At 31.1% G+C, this 19395-nt stretch overlaps 5 protein-coding genes across 11 annotated transcripts; 2 read left to right on the top strand and 3 right to left on the bottom strand.

The window, feature by feature from the left end:
• Positions 1–52: 52 nt before the first annotated feature.
• Ubqn (ubiquilin) lies at positions 53–4301 on the bottom strand. The gene is made up of 7 exons (XM_033345449.2): positions 4161–4301; positions 3847–4042; positions 3428–3716; positions 2667–3335; positions 2454–2580; positions 2253–2385; positions 53–1757 (listed from the first exon to the last, which is right to left on the bottom strand). The coding sequence occupies exons 1-7, from the start codon at positions 4260–4262 to the stop codon at positions 1681–1683; spliced, it is 1593 nt and encodes a 530-aa protein (XP_033201340.1). The 5' UTR covers positions 4263–4301; the 3' UTR covers positions 53–1680.
• Positions 4302–5222: 921 nt separating this feature from the next.
• Positions 5223–9854, bottom strand: Smg5 (Smg5 nonsense mediated mRNA decay factor). 2 transcript variants are annotated; one of them, XM_033345442.2, is made up of 8 exons: positions 9716–9854; positions 8945–9167; positions 8668–8832; positions 8317–8585; positions 7921–8101; positions 6121–7840; positions 5701–6036; positions 5223–5615 (listed from the first exon to the last, which is right to left on the bottom strand). In XM_033345442.2, exons 1-8 carry the CDS (start codon positions 9787–9789, stop codon positions 5548–5550), a joined length of 3036 nt encoding a protein of 1011 aa, XP_033201333.1. In that variant the 5' UTR covers positions 9790–9854; the 3' UTR covers positions 5223–5547. The 2 variants fall into 2 exon arrangements, with proteins under 2 accessions (XP_033201333.1, XP_076484014.1); XM_076627899.1 differs by lacking the exon at positions 8945–9167 and having other exon boundaries at positions 9716–9818.
• An 80-nt stretch (positions 9855–9934) lies between these two features.
• Positions 9935–11376, top strand: gdl (gonadal protein gdl). Of its 5 annotated transcripts, none has more exons than XM_033345454.2 (2): positions 9935–10069; positions 10531–11376. In XM_033345454.2, the coding sequence occupies exon 2, from the start codon at positions 10557–10559 to the stop codon at positions 11079–11081; it is 525 nt and encodes a 174-aa protein (XP_033201345.1). In that variant the 5' UTR covers positions 9935–10069; positions 10531–10556; the 3' UTR covers positions 11082–11376. The 5 variants fall into 5 exon arrangements, with proteins under 5 accessions (XP_033201345.1, XP_033201342.1, XP_033201344.1 ...); XM_033345451.2 differs by having other exon boundaries at positions 10009–10109; XM_033345453.2 differs by lacking the exon at positions 9935–10069 and adding an exon at positions 10143–10429.
• A 152-nt stretch (positions 11377–11528) lies between these two features.
• Positions 11529–17225, bottom strand: Lon (lon protease homolog, mitochondrial). 2 transcript variants are annotated; one of them, XM_033345444.2, is made up of 10 exons: positions 16782–17225; positions 16321–16545; positions 16070–16239; positions 15452–15765; positions 14236–14427; positions 13859–14163; positions 13594–13733; positions 13231–13513; positions 12225–13128; positions 11529–12144 (listed from the first exon to the last, which is right to left on the bottom strand). In XM_033345444.2, exons 1-10 carry the CDS (start codon positions 17039–17041, stop codon positions 11905–11907), a joined length of 3033 nt encoding a protein of 1010 aa, XP_033201335.2. In that variant the 5' UTR covers positions 17042–17225; the 3' UTR covers positions 11529–11904. The 2 variants fall into 2 exon arrangements, with proteins under 2 accessions (XP_033201335.2, XP_033201336.2); XM_033345445.2 differs by having other exon boundaries at positions 15452–15714; positions 16782–17214.
• On the top strand, positions 17127–19152 carry LOC143305158 (uncharacterized). Its single transcript, XM_076627912.1, has 5 exons — positions 17127–17258; positions 17992–18160; positions 18234–18363; positions 18435–18722; positions 18846–19152. Exons 2-5 carry the CDS (start codon positions 18019–18021, stop codon positions 19021–19023), a joined length of 738 nt encoding a protein of 245 aa, XP_076484027.1. The 5' UTR covers positions 17127–17258; positions 17992–18018; the 3' UTR covers positions 19024–19152.
• Positions 19153–19395: the final 243 nt, after the last annotated feature.

Raw genomic sequence — 19395 nt, 5'->3', positions numbered from 1 at the left:
GTAAAATAATAATGAATCTCGTTATTCTGGTAAAAGATTACTAAAACGTGAATTCGATTTAAAATGTATATTTTACATAGGTTCCAATCTATGTTATTCCTAAACATATGTTTTATATTCGTATATCATCCACTCACGTGTATTGCTAAAGTAATCGAATAATACCTTTAGATATACCTTCATACTTAAAAACTGAGTTAATATGAATGAAACATAATTTTTATTTTGTGATATAATCGCTTGTACAGAATACCTTGTTTAGTGAAGATTTACTGAATACAGATAAAACTTTATTATAATGCGCATAAGTATTTATGTAATCATACATCAATCGAAAATATTAAAATTATAACTGCGTTTCATTTCTTTTTCCTTCGATAATGATAATTTATAACATTACCTATGTTGTTTTCTTCCTTCATACGTCCTTAAACCTAACCGATGATTACATTTCCAATTTGACACATTTACATGTAATATTTTTTTCGTTTATAATCGATCTTTTTTCTCGCGCGTTTCTCTATAAACAACCTACACCATAAAATTCTCGATCATCACGCTACAAATCTCTAAATTTATATCTTAAGGACATGTAATGCGTAGTACATTTTTATACTTTTCTTTTCTTTTTTTTTGTTATTTTTTAATAACATAAAAACTAAAGAGAAAAGAAAACAAAAAAGACAAAGAGAGAAGGGGGGGAGAAAAAAGAAAAACAATGTGCGTCGGCATAAAGAGGTAAAAATAAGGAAAAGAATGTGTTCTTCTTCCGCTTCTTATCGCCGTACATACAAAACTTACATGGAAAACACTAATGGATCACCGAACACTTTCTCCTTTAAGCAGAAAGAATAAATTGTGTTACGAATTTATTCGTTAGCTCGAGGTTCTCGATTCTTTGCGTTTATTATACATCGAATGTTACTCAGCAATCAATAATTAGCCCATAGCCATTTTTGTATGACAAACATGCCTGTATATGACAACATACCTTTTTGTATATGACAAACATATGAACGTTTCATGCAATACATTTACTAATATGATTATTACGTACATTTAAGCAAAAAAAATGACTCTTTTTCTCCTTCTGAAATTTACAATCGACTGATCAAAGCCAGAAGCATATTTATTTTAACGGCAATCTATTTTCCATGCAGGTTCCACTGTTTCTAAGAAACACCATAAATGTACAATATAACAAAGAAGAAGGGTAGGTCCTTCGTATTACGATCTAATATAACTTTTTCTCTCGCTTTCTCGCTCGCTCTCACGCTCTCTTTCGCTCTCTCTCTCTCTCTTGAATATCTGATAAACAAATTTACACCGACGAAATACATTAACAGAGCTATCTAGTACTTAGAGCACATCGAGAAATACAGAATACAGAATTAAACTAGAAAATTTCAAGAGTGAAATATATCGTGTAACAAGTTAAACATTTAGATACCAGTACTTATATCCACCAAATATGATAAAAGTACCAATCGAAAATAAAAAATGCATATTAAACGAGTCGGTAGCGTGTATTCTGTCAAGAGTTGGGGTAGAAGTTTATAATTATTTTTTTCCTTTTCTGACAGTCAGTTACCTCAAATATCTCTCACTACGCCTGTTGTAAGAGGTAAATAAGGAATAGATTAGAAATAGTAATGGAATAACAGTATTGCATATTGGTGGTTAGCTCATAGACACTTGTCCGTTAGACAGTAGTCGTTCAACAGCGGCATTTATATCTCCGAATGTGGCGATTAGTGCTGAAAATAACATTCATAAAATAACATATATTATGTATTATGCTAGTATAAACTGTATGCTATATACTAGTATATATTTTATACTTCTATCAACACGTTTTGTGTCATGTGGGTCATTAATAGCCTATCCTAATTAGCAAAAATAAAATAAAATTAAAGTACAAGAATTCTAACGCATGTGCTACTTCTCTCTGATTAAATATTCTAATGTATTTTTTTCACTCGCGAATTAGAAATTCTGAAGAAATGCTTACCTTTCTCTGAGCATAGAATATATTAATACAAGCTGATTAACCAATTGAAGATCAAATTTCTTTACTCTACTTCATTGAAATAAATATATATATGACTGTCTGATTGAACTATAATAAAAATCCATACAACTGAGATACAATTCCTTAGAAAAACATGCCGATGTCGTTAAAAATATATGTAAATATTTAGTATTCCAAATAATGATTGTGGAAAGTTAGAAAAAAATATGCATATTGTTACCTTGTAAATTAGCCTCTCTATTAACAAAACCCATAGCTGTAAGTTGTTCTAATTGCGCCCTGTAACGTTCTTCCGGTGGGGGAACAGGTTGACCATCCACCTCTACACCTTGGTTTAATGCCATTGCCGATACCTGTTAAAAATAAAATTAGTAACCAGTTCCTACCACATTTATCATTCGTAATCATATGAAATGTTTACCATGCGTGCCATAAATTGGGAGAATGCGTCTTGTTGATTTGTATCTGATGACTCCGTCGCCGGTGGCGTTGGATTTGTTGTACCTCCACTAGGTGTTGTAGTCGTAGGCGGTACAGTCAAACCCATGCTAAAAATTATACGTTAATCAATATTCAAACATATCTAATATGATATAAAATTGTATAAAACACACTTATGTTACTAAAAACCTACTTTTCAACAAGATCCGGAGCAACAGTACGTAACTGTTCCATGCCTTGTTGAATTTGCATGATAGCAGCTAAAGCATCCGGATTAGTAACAACATTTTGAATTTGAGGATTTTGCATTTGTTGAATAAATGCTGGCATCATGGCTCTCATCTGTTCTTGCATCTGAGGATTTCCTCGAAGAAAAGGATTAGCAGAAATCATCCTATTGGCCATAGCTGGATCTGCTGCCAAAGCTTCTAACATAGACCTTGTATATGGAGCATTTAACATGTTTCGTATCAGCTGTGGATTTTCCATCATTTGAGCTGCAAGACTTTGCATTCCTGGAGAATTTAAAAGGCCTCTCCCTTGCTGCTGTTGCTGCTGTTGTGGTTGCTGATTTGAAGAATCACTTTGATTCTGAGACCAAGGATTTGGCAATGGATCTCTATTTTCTTGGCCTTGCTGTGGATTATTCTGACTATCTTCGCTACTATTATTTTGCACTAGTGCCGCAAAAGGATTTTGTTCATTGGCTGCTGCAGCAAACATGGGCTCCTGAATATCACGATACATGCGACGAAGTGCACTATATCCGCCAGGAATACTTTCTAAATTAGATATAGCTCTGTCATGGGAACGCATTAATTCTTGGAGCATTGATGGATTACGTGCCAACTCTATTGTTTGTCTAAAAAGGCATATAATGTGAGTATTATATATATTTATAAGATAAATCACATTATCTAAAACTTGTTATATTTTGAATGGTTTCATTCTCACCTTAATAATTCAGGATTATTCAACATATGACTAATTTCTGGATTACTTTGCATCAATTCTCGCATTTGTGGATTAGCTGCAACCAAGTTGCGCATGCTTTCTGTGTCATTCATTAAACTTTGCACCAATGGATGATTAAGTACTTGATGCAATGCTTCTGGATTTAACAGTAACTCGCGTTGCATACGCTGTTGTAAATCTATAAAGTTAGTGGACCCTGAACCAAGTGAGGCTAGACCTACAAGTCCTCCTAAACTTCCCAATCCAAAAGGACTAGCATTTATGTCAGCTATATGAACCAAAATAAACGAGAAAATATATATATATTGATAAGAATAACACAGTAATAATTGAAGAATACAGTTAAAACTAAGTTGAAACTAAATATTTCTCAATGTTTGATCCATATACTTTTATACCTTGTGACCGTTGAGGTGTAGAATCTTGACTTTGATTAGTGGGAGTACGTGGTGCCTTGATAACCAGATGCACCGTCAAACCATCTTTTACATTATGTGTACTCAGAGTTTCGTGATCTTTCATAATCTTTCCAGCAAAGATTAGGCATAATTGTTCTGTTTGAGCATTGAACTTCTTCGAAATTGCCTCTTTGAACTAAAAATTTCAAAAAGAAATAATTATTAGAGCTAACCCAACAATGACAAATTATGTTATTTAAGTTGGAAAACTAATTCTTGATGAAATTACAGAGATATAAAATCGAAAATCTTACATCTTTAATACTCGCATCTTCTTCGATCTCAACGGTTTGTTTTTCTTTTGGCGTTTTGACGTTAACAGTAATTTTCTTTCGAGTATCCTGGCCTTCTGCCATCTTGAATCGGTAGATGACTCGTTACTTTCGACGCTTTCGATTCTCCCTCGTTGAGGGCCAATTGCGCACCACTTTTCTTGAATACTTTAACTCTTTTTTTGCACCACGGGAATTTCTTTTACGAACCGATTCCCGAAACAACTACGCTAAATTTTGTTCACAACTTATTCCAAAAAACTATAAAGATCACATAGAAGGGTCAACTTGAGCGACTATTCTATGAACCATAACGTACAAAACGATGAAAAGTACACGATATGTCAAGCACCCGTATACGGTATCGTTAAGCACTAAAACATACCGTATTTATCGAGAAAATAATTCTATCGTTTCGTTAAACGATCTCTATATAAATATATAGATGATAAAGTAACAATCTTACTGGAAAATATATCGTCTTATTTGTAAAAAATCACGAATCGCTGTGTTGAGAGGTTATGTTGCGTTGCCACTACCGTAACTTTAAAATACTAACACAAGCTTGATTATGTGTCACTTTAGTGTTAAATATCTACCAGATATGTATATATTGTATCACCAGTAAGGAATGATGTATTTTACGAAGAAATTGTGAAATCTGGAAGTACTCACATTCTAACAATAACTTGATAAAACATATATTTAACAAAATTATTATTAAGATCATTAATACATGAAATTTATTAACTAAATATTTATCAATTAGTTTAGAAGATTGTTTTACACAGTACTGTAGATGTAATATTTCGATAATGATAATGTATTACACGTCACAATTCATTACAATACATATTAGTTTCTAGAAAGAAATCCTATTACCAGATAGTTAGAAACAATAAATCCTGTGATATTACACCGTAATAACATAATTATTTTTAACTCAATAAAATTGTTTATTTACTTATTATTAAATAGCGACTTAATACGATAACAGTTCAATTTTCGTCCCAATTTCCCCTTTTTTTTCAAAGGATTAAAAAATTGCGAAGGCAAGTTTATTTTTATTGAAAAATATTTACCTAAAAATACAATTTCTTTTTAACATAAAAGACAATATGAATAATTAAAAGGAAAACATTTTATTATTTAGAATTCACGAAAAAAGAAAATAGATATTAATCCAGTGGTTTTATTGCAGGAGAACCGCCGATTTTCCTTTATGGGTTTCCAGCCCTCTCTGACTCGCCCGCTCAGCTGATGCCGTAGCGTTGCCGTATACGTAGCTCTTAAGAAGGGCCAAGTCCCTTTTACCTTTCATTTCAGTACGAGCAAGCAGCAGATTATCGTTTCCATTAATCCAATATGTTCAACCATGACTTTTACTTGATGCCTTCCATTTTGTATGAAATGATTCAATATATTCGATGTTGACACCTGTAATTAAAGAGTCATTTCTTTAAGGATTATTTTTGTCTAACATATTTTTTGGTATTTAATAAAATGTCATAATTGAAAATACCTGCACTCTTTGCCAACCCCTCAGGGCTAAAAGTGAAGACTCTTTTATCATCTGGGTTACAACCAGTTAGTAATGTCACAACTGGAGTTTCTGCATCGTTTATCATACCAACTTTCGTCTGTTGGGTAAGATAGTGGCAGCACTCTATAATTTGGAAAAATAACCATGCTTCTTTATCCTTTGGTCTTGGTCCTTTAATAAACGGTAATGCTAGACGCTCGTGAGGTCTTTGAGCTCGAAGAAACCTTGAGCCACGCTTCAATTGAGCTTCTAACCAACGTGTTGCTTCTCGTGCTCTACCACTAATACGTTTTACTTCATCCAGTGCAGAAACAACTGAAAAGTACATTATTGTTTTCAATTAAAACAATTATAGAGAGAAGAAAATATAATTCATTTTTCAAATTTTTGTTTACATACCGACACTAGGAATTACAACAATAAATTTCTTAGCGTACACCAAACGCTTTAGAGCCGGTGTATGTTTGGATAAAGCTTCATGATCAGGTACCAAATAAGGAGACATAAGCCTAGATCTTAAACGAGTCTCTAGAGCACAGACTTCCGCTTTCAACCATAATTTGCCCATATGTCTCATTAATTTTCCACGTGAATGATCCATATCCCAACTTTTACCGTTATCTTTTGTATTAGAGGTATTCAAATCAATCATCACAAATAATTGTTTCGCCTCTTCATATTTCACTCCTGCGTCCTCGACGGAACTAAGAAAATGTCCAAATTCAATTAATTTTAGTGCTCTCAATAAGGTTTCCTCTTGCTTATTCATCTTATGCCTATGCAGTATCTTCCAATTCAGAGACTTCTGGGCATGTTCCAAAAGATTCAACCCTCTTAAATCAATATCTTCCGGTAACGGAACTATTTTAACGCATTCTTTCAATTTATCTGCACTCGATAAAATCATACTATCGTCCTTAAAATTTTTTAATAGCGTTTCTGTATTCATATTGATTAAATTTAATAAAATTGTAACACGTTTTAATAAAGTGCGCGAACTTTTTCCACATATTCGTATAATATCGGGATTGCTTTTCAACCAATCGCAACATATTTTAATAGATGCCAGTATTTCTTTTCCATTTATAATATTCAGCACATCTTCCGGTTTAAAATTTTCTTTTTTTGATTGAGCAATGTAAGTTACTCTATTCGATGAGGCACTATTTTCATCAAACGTGCTATTGGAATTAGTTTCTATACTTCCAGAATTAGCTAAAGAATCTTTATCATTAACTTTTTTATCCATTTGATCATTAAGTGTTTGCTCACCATTTTGTACCTGTTCAGTGATCATTTCGGGCGTTTCACTTTTTCTTTCCATTTCTATGTGTCCATTTATCTTTTTCGCTTCAGATTTGTCAATATCTTCTTGATTTACTTGCACAGATGCACCTTCGTCGTCCGTAATATCTTCAGACAACGCGTCTTCTGATAATACGTTCTCTTCGCTTAATATATCATCCTCTGTTTCAGAAACATCAGAATTTATCTCATCGCTAGAGGATTCCAAAGTTGGATCAATGTCACTCGCATCTGAATCACTGCTATTCCTCCGCTTTCGTCTTCGAAGTTTCGTGAGCAAACTTTTAGTTTTATCTCGTGTTTTTCGCGAGCCATTTTGAATTTCACTGTTGTTTTCTACACTTTCTTTTTCGAAAGATGCTTTGTTATCATTTATAATCTTAGATTCGTTACTTTCATCGAAATTTGGTTGTTTTATGGCATTATCTTTATCTTCCACATCTATTGACTCGGTATTGCAGTTGTTATTTTTCGAGTTTGATACTTCTATATTGGGTAGTGACAAATCTATAAAAGATTCTTGTAATCTAGTTATTGTAAATTGTATTAGTTGAGACAGTATTGCTAAAGTTATGGCGACAACGCCTTGCACCTCGCTAGATTCTTTGCCTTTTAATCTAGAAATGGACATCAAACATATAGCTACAATTTTGAATATCATGTCATCTGTTAAGCAATTTGTTTGTTCATTTTTACAGTTTTGGAGATATACTTCGATATTACTTTCTTTTTCATTGGTACTGGTAATAGTATTAGTATTATTTGGCTCAGATTGCTCTGTACTCAAGCAATTTTCAATATTAGTTAAAAGATCCTATAGAAAATGCAGTAAGAATAAAGATTCATTTTTATGATAAACGTATAAAAAGAGAAATTTCATATGTAAATATATACCTGGCATTCTTGATTTATCCGATCAGAATTTGGTACATCATAATCCCATAATTGTAACAGAGAAAATAATCGTGAAACACAGACATGTGTAGGATACTTCTCGTCTGTGTAAATAGAGTGTGTAACAATGGCTCTTTTTAAATTTCCTTCTGCTCCTTCAAATGGTTCAGAACATAAAATGCTATAAAATAATTACTATTAATTAATATCAACGTAAAACATATTATTAATCTGTATGACATATTATAAAAACATAATAAATTTGAAAAACTTAAATCATGTATTTTAGATTTTACAAAACTCATATATTCATATTTTCTGAAAAGTTTCTTGCAAATTATGGAAAAAATTAATCTTATGCTTTTATTTGAATATGAAATAGTAAGGTATTCTAACCATCTCATATAGTGATATACTGCATCAAGACCATAATTTGTATTGCCTGCTATAGTGCCCATTTGATTATGAGGCATTCCAATATTTGGATCAGTTGCTATAGCCATTTTATAATACCTCTTTGCTATCAATGGATCCCAATATGGATCTAATTCTAATTTATATCTAGCTAAGTCCCCAAGGCATACCAAACTTCTATGAATTAGGCGCATAACACATTGTTTCACTTCTTCAGTATGATGTTTAGATTGGCTGATTTTACTCTTCACCTAATAAAATAAAAAACAATCTTTTTTAAATACCCTATACATATAACATATACTAACATAAGTTATTTCCAAAGAGACTCACACTTGATAATCCTGTTACATTTTGTACATATGCAAAATCAATAGCACCAACTAGATCTAAACCATATTCTAGTTGTAGTTTCAATATAAAATGATGGTAAAAACCAACTCCTACTGCCAAGTGGACAGATAACATTGCTTTTTCTGTTTCAGTCCATGCATTACCCTACAATAGGATTTGTATTAATAACAAATATTATCTTTATGAAATCAATATAATAGACAGAATGTTAGATTATAAATTATCATTGTTATACGTAACACATAAATGTTGATACCTTTCGCAATTTTTTAGATGCATAAACAATATCATAAAATGCTTTTCTCCACAATAATTCTTCAGTTTTACGTGCATACTCAACAGGATCTTTAGTTATTAATCTCACACAATAATCTTTAAGCTTCACCCGTAGTCCTTCCCCTGAAGGGGTAAACAAATCTGTTATTGTTAATGCACGACTCTTTTGCTCATCCAATCTTTTGGCAATATCTGTTATACCCCTATTAATCAAATGTAATCCTGGTCATTAATTGCACATATATTTTTTTTTTAATAAATTCACATTTATTATACATATCTTTAAAAATTCAATCTGATTATTAACAGAAATGGCAAAATTTTCAACAGAAGAGTTCATTTATTATTAATACTAATGAACCAATTATTACTATTAACCACAAATAAATTTAAGGAGAGACGAGTAAATGGGTACAATTACAACTATATTAATGAATTTTTTAATCAGTTTTGTATAACACAGAATTATATTTTACAAATATATGAATTCCTCCTACGTTTATAACTAATTCGCGTTAAATATCCAAACAAATAGCATAAATATTTATATGGAGAAGATTCTCTAACTAATAAAGGTAAGCTATACACATAAAAGCGCGCCAATAGAGATTCATCGTGTACGAAATATAGGTTATGTTAACACAAGGTGAATTCGGATGTGTAGTAACATGAACAATTGTTTCGAAATATATAATGTTAGATAAATAATAGGAAGAAAATGATTTTATATGTTATAGTAGTTCCATATTACTTGTGCAAACGTCTTGTTTGTTCGAGAGAATCAGTCGTTCGGACATCTGCTGCAGCGTTATACGTTCTCCTCATTTTGCTTCGATCATTTTTCACTTCCTGGCCGCTTCGTCATTATTCATTTTCCCGCGGTCTTTTGACACGCGCATCTCCGTCCCACGGTAAGAAAATTCGACATTCGCCCTCACCTAACTCCAGAAACCTCCCACGAACTGCGGAGCTTACCACAATTACACGTACGTACATGTACATATGATTTGCTTATGATGATTTGTCGCAGAAAAATCATCTGGAAAACTTGTGCAACAGTGCTGCCAAATAACCAATTGAAATTATTTTCAAAATTATATAAGTAGTAAGTGGAAAAATTTGAAAATTTAATATTCATTTAAAGTGTAAGTTACAGTATTCATCAATTCTAAAAATATGAAAATGTTTGAAACTCTATTCTAAAAATTGTATTTAATGGTTTATGGTCTGGTATGCATAAGATAACATTTACTGCTCACTGTTTATTTATTGTAAACAAGGCTTTAACTCAATCAATGTCAATCAGAATTTTAATATTTTCAATAAGGCAAATGATTTATTGATTATTTAGGTATCTACTTTAATTTTAAGTTATTTTTGAATTGATGTTACGAAAATTTTATCAGAATATTCTTAATAAAAAGACTTCAGATATAAACCTAACCACATTTGTACTTTCTAACATGTAAATATATGTAGTAAATATGTAATGTCGCTATAAATTTATTAAAATTAGTATGATTTTATCAATTTTTATTTTATGCATATGGTCTATATTTCGTTTAGATTTTGTGATTTTTGATGATGAAACAATGGATGTAGCTACTCCAACCCCACAAGATCTTCAGAGAAAACTGTATTTTTTAGTGGAGCAACTCCAACACATGGCTGGTGAACTTCCTCCAAAGTATCAAATGCGTCTTCCTTATGAATTATTATCTGGTTTAGCTAATTCTCTATTGAATGATACAATATTTGAAATTGTTAAGGGATTAATGGAGATACAGCATGTTACAGAGAAACATCTTTTTCAACAACGTCTTCAGTTATTAAATCAACAGAAAATCGAAATGCAAGAATCATTATCATCAACATACACAGATGAAGAAAGAACAACGATGAAAGTAACATTATATAAAAAACACAAAGAGGAGCTTAAACAAATGGATATGAAATTAGTTCTACAATTAGATCAAAAAGTAGCAGACCAACAAAGTATTTTAGAAAAAGCTGGTGTACCTGGCTTTTATGTTACCAACAATCCAATAGAAATACAAGTCCAAATGAGATTGTGTGACTTCATAATTAGACTGAGTAAAATGGAGGTTCCAAGTTAATACATAACTCATAAAATTATTACTTTCTAAGAATCATACTACTTCCTTAAATGAAATGTTAAATTATATAATTTAGTAGACTTATTTATTTTCACAAATTGTACATTAGTTCAATTAATATAATGTTTTTTTCTTTGTACAATAGCACTTTTCTAAAATAGTTACCTTATAACTATATAAGGTTATATAAATATTTTAAAAAACGATGTAACTGTATTGACAGCTTTTCTTAAAATCAGGATATCAGCAAATACATATTTATAGAAAATATATATGTTTTCTTATTAGTTAAAAATTTTTGTTTTTTCTATGAATTACATACTTTTTATTTCTGTAGTCAATAGTACTGTACAATGCAGAATGAAATATGCACAGAAACAAGTATTATATCATGAAAATTAGTTCCATTTTTAATGTTATAGCTACATGCGATAATAACAAAGAATGTTATTTTTTATGTACAATATATTTTTCGTAAATTGTTTATTTAAAAAATATTAATATATTATGACAGTAGCAAAAACTTAAATCCCTTTCTTGGTAATGTTTAATTTATTTTAATATAAAAAAATGTATCGCGCGTAAATGAAATTGCATTTAAAATGAGAGTAATTTTCGTGAAAGTTTTAATTTCTTCTTTTAAACTTAAATAAATTAATTCTCTGCATTTTTATTTAAATGATTCTATATATAAAACAATATGTGATAAAATAGATTCAATTATTTTAAAATCTAATTTGAGGTGAATATTTCAAATAGATCAGGCACGTGTAAGATCATGTAATAATCAATCTTTACAATGCTTAAGTACTTGATCCTTAATTCAGCCAGTATTTTTACCCAAAAGTGGTGCACTTTGCGGCGGTGAAATATCAAGATGTAAAGGGTTTTGATGACGAACAGTATCAGTTTCTTGCTGTGGTGCAAAACATATGCGGTACACGTCTTCAAAAGTGGTGGCAAAATGAACTTCCAGGCCATCCGTAATGTACTTAGGAAGATCATTGTAATCTTTCTTATTTTCCTCGGGTAGAATTACACAGTTTACACCAACTCGTTTTGCCTTGAATAGAAAGGAAGCATACATATTACAAAGTATGATATGGAAATGTCTAATTAAGTATTTATTATATTTCTACTTACAGCAATCGTCTTTTCTTTAATACCGCCAACAGGAAGAATCCTACCCATGAGACTAAGTTCACCAGTCATTGCAACATTTTGTCTAATAGACTGATTCTTAGCAATCGAAATGAATGCTATTGCGATCGTAATACCGGCGCTAGGCCCATCTTTTGGTGTAGCACCTTCAGGAACGTGTAAATGTAAATGAGAATCAATTAAAAAAGTATTAGATGGATCTTCCCGAATCATAAAGTTTCTTGCAACCGTCATTGCTATGTGAATAGACTCTTTCATCACATCACCTAAATGGCCGGTGAATTCTAAGGTACCCTCTGACTTCTTTCCAGTAGAAGGTTTTCTCACTCTTGTTTCAATGAACAGAGTAGAACCTCCCATAGCTGTCCATGCAAGACCCATAACGACTCCAGGAGGCGTAACTTCGTACATTCTATCATGTGTGAACATAGGTTTCCCTACGAAATCCTGCAAATTGTTCTCATTTACGTCTACTTTTTCCGTTTCTTTCTTAACCACTTTGTACGCAACTTTCCGATTAACTTTTTCTATGTGTTTCTGAAGACTTCTTACTCCCGATTCTCGACAGTAAGATTTAATTAACAAGTGAAGTGCATTATCATTTATACTGATCTGTTGATCAGAGAGACCTGAATCATTCATTGCTTGTGGTACTAAATACTGCTTAGCAATAGCAAGTTTTTCCTCTGCAACATAACCCGACATGTCTATCATTTCCATACGATCTCTTAAAGGTTCTGGAATTGTATCGATCACATTTGCTGTACAAATAAAGAGCACTTTTGATAAATCAACAGGAACATCTAAGTAATGATCTAAGAAGTTTGCGTTTTGCTCTGGATCCAACATTTCCAAAAGAGCTGATGCTGGATCACCTTGATGGCCTCTAATAAAAAAGGAACAAGGCTTACATTTTAATTAATTACTAAAATTACCAAATTACTAAACTGTCAAAATAAGTAAAATGTAAAAATTCATAGGTACATACTTTCCAATCTTATCAACTTCATCGATCAGAACAAGTGGATTTTCAGTCTTGGTCTTTTTTAAACACTGTATAATTTTACCAGGCATGGCACCCACATAAGTTCTTCTATGACCTTTGATTTCTGCAACATCTGTCATTCCACCGACACTAAATCTAAAATACTCTCTATTAAGTGCACGGGAAATTGACTTGGCTATTGATGTTTTTCCAACTCCTGGTGGTCCATGGAAACATAATATTTTTCCTTGCGTTGAGCCTTTCAGTTGACTGACAGCAATAAATTCTGAAATTAAGAGCAATAAAAAGTAAATACATTTTATGTAATAAAGGGATTAATTATCTGCTCATTAGAGATTCAATTACCCAAGATTCGTTTTTTTATATCTTCCATTCCATAATGGTCTTTATCTAAAATTTCAATTGCCTGTTGAAGGTTTAAATTTTCTGGACTAGTTATACCCCATGGCATGGATGTAAGCCAATCCAAGTAATTTCTCGTCACACTGCAAATAAAATTACACTAACAAATTAAAAATTAGTTAAATTATTTGACAGAGAAATAATATTTCATTCACATGTTCATCTATATTGAAATTTTGAAACTACAGATTATAGAAGTAATACATACTTAAATTCACTACTGTGACTTTCCAAAAAATTTAATTTATTTAATTCTTCTTCAAGCACATCCATCACTGTTTTTGGAACTGTTTTCTCTCTTATACGTTCTCTATATTTCTCTCCTATAGCATCTTTATCATCTTTTTCAAGACCCAATTCTTTTTTAATAACTTTTAATTGCTCATGAAGAATATATTTTCTGTGCTGTTGTTTGACCTTTTCTTCAACCTCTCTACCAATTTTTTGTTGAAGTTTGCTTAACTCATATTCTTTCTTTAAAAGTGCCAATGATAATCTTAATCTTTTTAAAATCTATAAATAAAGTTATTGTTTTAGTTACTTAAAAGATTTATTATAATGATAGCTCCAAATACAATTACTCACATCCATTTCTTCTAACACTTGCTGCAATTCTTGTGCATCTGCTCCTGTTAAAGCTGCACCCAAATCACTCAAATAAACTGGATTATCTACAACCCTCTGTCCTTGATGCAACATTTGTTGCAAAGATTCACGATATAATGGATTCATGCTTATTATATCTCGAATTGTTTTAATTAATTCTTGTGTCAAAGCCTATACATATTAGATTAATTTATTCTTTATTGGTTTCTTTTATATATGTCGGGTTATGGTTAGAATTTTGGGCGCGTAACAACTCACTTGAATCAGCCATTGTTTTACAAAGCTAAGATTATATTTACACGTATATACAAGACTACTACAAAGTTTAGCGAATAATAAGTTTAATGAATAATAAGTTGAACGAATGATAAGTTTAACAAATAATAAGTCTAATGAATAATAAGTTTAACGAATAGTAAGTTTAATGAATAGCATGTTTTATGAATAATAAGTTTAACTAATAATAAGTTTAATGAACGTTATTAGCAATGTTCTTGGGTTCAAACGAATCCACGGTCAACGGGACAACTCTTTACTAAGCGTAGACTAATTTTAGGCGCAAAACACAATTGTTGAAATGCTCGATGTGTCACTATCCGAGGCAATCGCACGAATGCCAGCCTCATGGAAATTTTCCTCGCTGTACGACTGCATTTGTTTTCTATACTCGTTTGGAAGCATCGAGAAAGTTCCAAACGCCGTTGCTAGGCAGTTTCTGCCTGGAGTTTGATTATTAATACAATGTATGTCCCATTGTATCGGCACCTCCGAGGCAGCTAGGCAGTTTCTGCCTGGAGTTTGATTATTAATACAATGTATGTCCCATTGTATCGGCACCTCCGAGGCAACATCACACGTGGCTAGGCCCGCTCCCAAGGCTGCATGCCGCCACAACCACATTTCTCGGAAAACCCATACAACCACTCCAGACCTCCGTTAGGCAAAACGTCCATCCCGTGACCGTGGCTACGTTCGGCGACCAATTGTCACCTCGAACCCAATCTCGCTATCACAAATCTCGAAAAATTACAGCTATGATAAAATCTAGGCTAGAGTATTAGAGGATGTTCCCAAAATTTCCAAGGAAAGGCTTCGGTTTTCCTTTCATCCCCGACATATATGTATATATTCTTTTACAATATACATATTAATACATAATTATGTTCAAAAAATAAAAAATATCATTTAAGCTTACTTTTATTTCTTCAGTTTGCCTAAATTTCTCATGGGTAATATTTACAACTTCTACCATTAATAAAGGTTGAGGGGTGCCAGTTTGAGCTGAGGCGTCTGTTGGAGGAGTTATTTTTTCTTCAACTTTCTCCTGTACTCCTTTTGTTACCTTATTTTCAGGAGTACTACTTTCTTCAATTTTCTGTACTGGTTCTGGCACTTTGTTTTCGGATTTTTTACGAATTAACAATCTGCGACTCGGTTTACCACCGGAAACTGAATCGTCTACAGGAACGTGAATTGTTGCATTTAAAAGAGGGAACGTCAGTTTCATTTCTGTGTAGTACAGCACTTATGTAAAAATTATTAAATTCAAATTTTAAGAAAATATTTTGTGTAAGGTCTTTTTCTAGAAACTACTTCTATCGTTTTTTGCCATGCATATACTCTCATACACGTTGCGAAGTTTCGGGAATTTTCTAGAATTCCCGCGGCATGAGGTACGTCTTACTCACATAAACTCATACATACTCGTACTCATGCTTCGCGAAAATTCTAACAGTTTTTCATACTAATAATGTTTATAAAAATAAGAATCAGTTGACAAACTTTACATGCCTTACATATGTAAATGCCTTACCCTGAGTAGGTTTTGGAAGTTCTTCTAAGATCTGACCAACAATCTTAATCCTTCTATGTGCCATTACAACTAATCTCAATCGATTTCCTAAATCTTGTACTTCATGTATTTGTGCAAATGTTCCAACAGGGTAAATATCATCTAAATTTTGCACAATTTCTGCTTCATTTCTACCAAAACAATTAAGTTTCAATGTAACAATGATATTCATTCTCTATTTAGCAAATAAAACACATTTACTTATCACTTACTCTTCTGTTTTCTTTAAGAAGATTCCAACATATGGTTGATTTAATTTGACCTTTCTACGTATTAAATCTATGAGAATCGGATTACTAAGTTCTATTAACTTTATGAATCTTGGAAACACTGGATTTCTATTAATTGCTATAACAGGAACATGAGGCCACACTTCTGGCACAACCACTGTAGCAGGTAATGAACCTGGATCACTGATATCATCTTCATTGTTGCCGCTATAAAGTAAAATACAATTGCAATTTATAAAATTGTATAATGACAAGAAGTGCATAATTTATAGAATTTATAATATATGTAAATGTTAAATTATCTTATCCGAATTATAAGAAAATTACAATTGCTATTTCGGAATTATTATTTGCTACAAAAATAGGAGCGTATTTAATCGTTAAAATTAATGTAATTTAAAAGGATAAAAAAAGCAGATTTTAAAAGAGATAAAAAGATTTACTTGGATGAATCTTTATCATTAAATCGTTTAGTGGCAAACGATCTAATGGAGATAATAGCCGCAGTTTGTCGACGGGTATGCATATTTTTTGTGAATATTCCATGATATTCATTAAGTTTTATTCTTCGAAATTGCGGTCGTACATGCACCGACAACTCTTCGTAATTCGGCCGATGATTTCTACAGAATGGTCGAACATTCGTCACACGATGCCGAAAAACAGGCAAAATCTTGAAATTCATTGCTGTCATAAGGCGCATCGTTCAACATTTATTTAAATGTTCTTATTCACATAAACGTTGTATTCACCGCTTCAATCTACGTGAAATTCCTTTGAGGTTATAACTCTACTTTAGCGCAAGCACTGATCAATCTGATGAAACTTTGCTAACCTAGAAGAAATTATTCGAACATCGTGTCGATCAGCTGTTCTGTACATTCCGAACAATTGTGAACATCGAGTCGGTGGTTGCGTTCGTACGAAACATTACATTTTCACATTTTAATTAATTTTAATGAAACAGGCAAAAATAAAGTGAAAAAGCTGTGATATTCGTTTGTTGCATAGTTTTTTTGTGTCAATAGCTAGATGTATAATGTTTTACATATTTCCAATTGTATATGTGTGTATAGTATGAAATTTTACAATCCAGTATAAATAAATATCAAATACACGAATTATTGGGAAAAATATTATTGGTTTATTTAGTTTATTAGGATAAAATTCATTGCAATTATGAACAGATAATAATGACGCATACCGCATTCTTTTTAGAAATTTTGTTAGATATGATATTTTACTGTATGAACGAAAGAATACGTAAAATAAAAAAATTATTTCCATTCCTGATTTGTATATATACATATACATATCATTAAGCTATATATAAAGAATCATTTTTGCAAATGAGCAAAACCGTAGTTTTAAAATGGTAAGTGATAGATGAAAGTATCATTACATAAAATTAAATGATTTCGACTCGTGCATTACATATATTTGAATTGAAAAAAATTGAAAAAAAAGTAGAAGTGACTATGAAATCCTTTATTTCCGGTTCAAGTTGTACCATGCAATCATATGTACCACGTGATACACCATTCAAAACCAACTAAAACTATAAAGCTATGGTTTCGCTCATTTGGAAAAAAATCTTGTATATAAATATACGAATATAATAAAAAAATATTTAACATTTCTATTATTACTTAGGAGTTATGTTAGATAGAATATACATCAATGATGGAAAGATACGAAATGAATATGAATTCAAATAATTCAGGATCCACCATGCAAACTTTAAATAACAGTACGACACATAATAATACTGTTATGATTAAAAAAGAAAATCATACAATGGACTTGAAAAGGCTTGGCGCAAGTAAAATTACAAAATTTTAATTCATACTTTTTAATTTAAATTAATAAATATTTGTATTTCACTTCATACATAGGAATCATATGTTCTGATAACATTACTAGGCAAAACTTAAATAAGAAGCCAAGTGCTACAACTACGATTGTGGATGACGATGATCAATTTTTTAACAAAATAAAGTTAAAAATTAACAAAAATCTTCTATTGTATGAAAAATTTTATTATTTTAAAATGTTGTGCTTTGATTATAATTTTTATACAGTTTTCATAAATTTAGACATTGTAAGGAAAATTATAAATCAGGTATAAATTATCAAAGTATGAATTTATTGGAGAGAAAGAGGCCTATAATTGACATAGAGACTCAGAATGTGATTAAAAGATTTAAAAAGGATACAAATTATATAAATTCTCAGCAATCATCAAATAATACAAATATTGTACTATTTAATCATATTGATAATTTTATGAAAGAAAAATATAATATATCAGCAAATGTTAATAAGAAAGATATTATTGAACGTAAAAATATGTTTTCTCCGAAATTTCTAAATACAAATTTCAGGTATTGTATGATTTGTTAAAAAAATCCCGATATACATAATCATTAAATCGCGGAAATAAAAAATGGATTTATGAAAAATAATAATGGACGTGTATGTAGTATAAAATTTGCATATAATTTCAGAATTCCTGCTAGTAAATACATATTTCAAGTGACTTCAAAATTGCATACAAATGTTTTACCGTTACCTACAGATGAAACAACTATTCATCATGAAGAATATGAAGAATCTTTATTTTATGGAATGATGTATCTCACTCCTCCAGATAGTAATTCAATCGAGGCAAATATAGATTCGTAAACTTACTATTATATTACATACAATATTAAAATATCTAAAAGAAACATTATAATAACTATCATAATACTTAAAATAAACTGTGTCAAATTAAATATTTTATTAAATTACATATGTAAGTGGGAGTAAAAACTTTGATACATCTTTCCTAATTGTTGCAATTTATAATTTATTTCATTTAAATATGACATGAAAATATAGAAATATATTGATACGTGAATTTTAAATGTACGCACGTTATTGGTTCTTCGATACAAATTGATGCGAATTTAATGAATTCAAATCCAAAATAACTTGAAATCCTCAATTCAGATTTATGATTAATAATCTTGAAAATTAGACTAATATTTACACGAAGTAATATATAAAGAGTAT

This window comes from Bombus vancouverensis, chromosome 2 (assembly GCF_051014615.1).
Source record: "Bombus vancouverensis nearcticus chromosome 2, iyBomVanc1_principal, whole genome shotgun sequence".
Classification (NCBI taxonomy): domain Eukaryota; kingdom Metazoa; phylum Arthropoda; class Insecta; order Hymenoptera; family Apidae; genus Bombus; species Bombus vancouverensis.
Note: the sequence above shows the minus strand (reverse complement) of the source record. Positions and strands in the feature narration are given on the sequence as shown.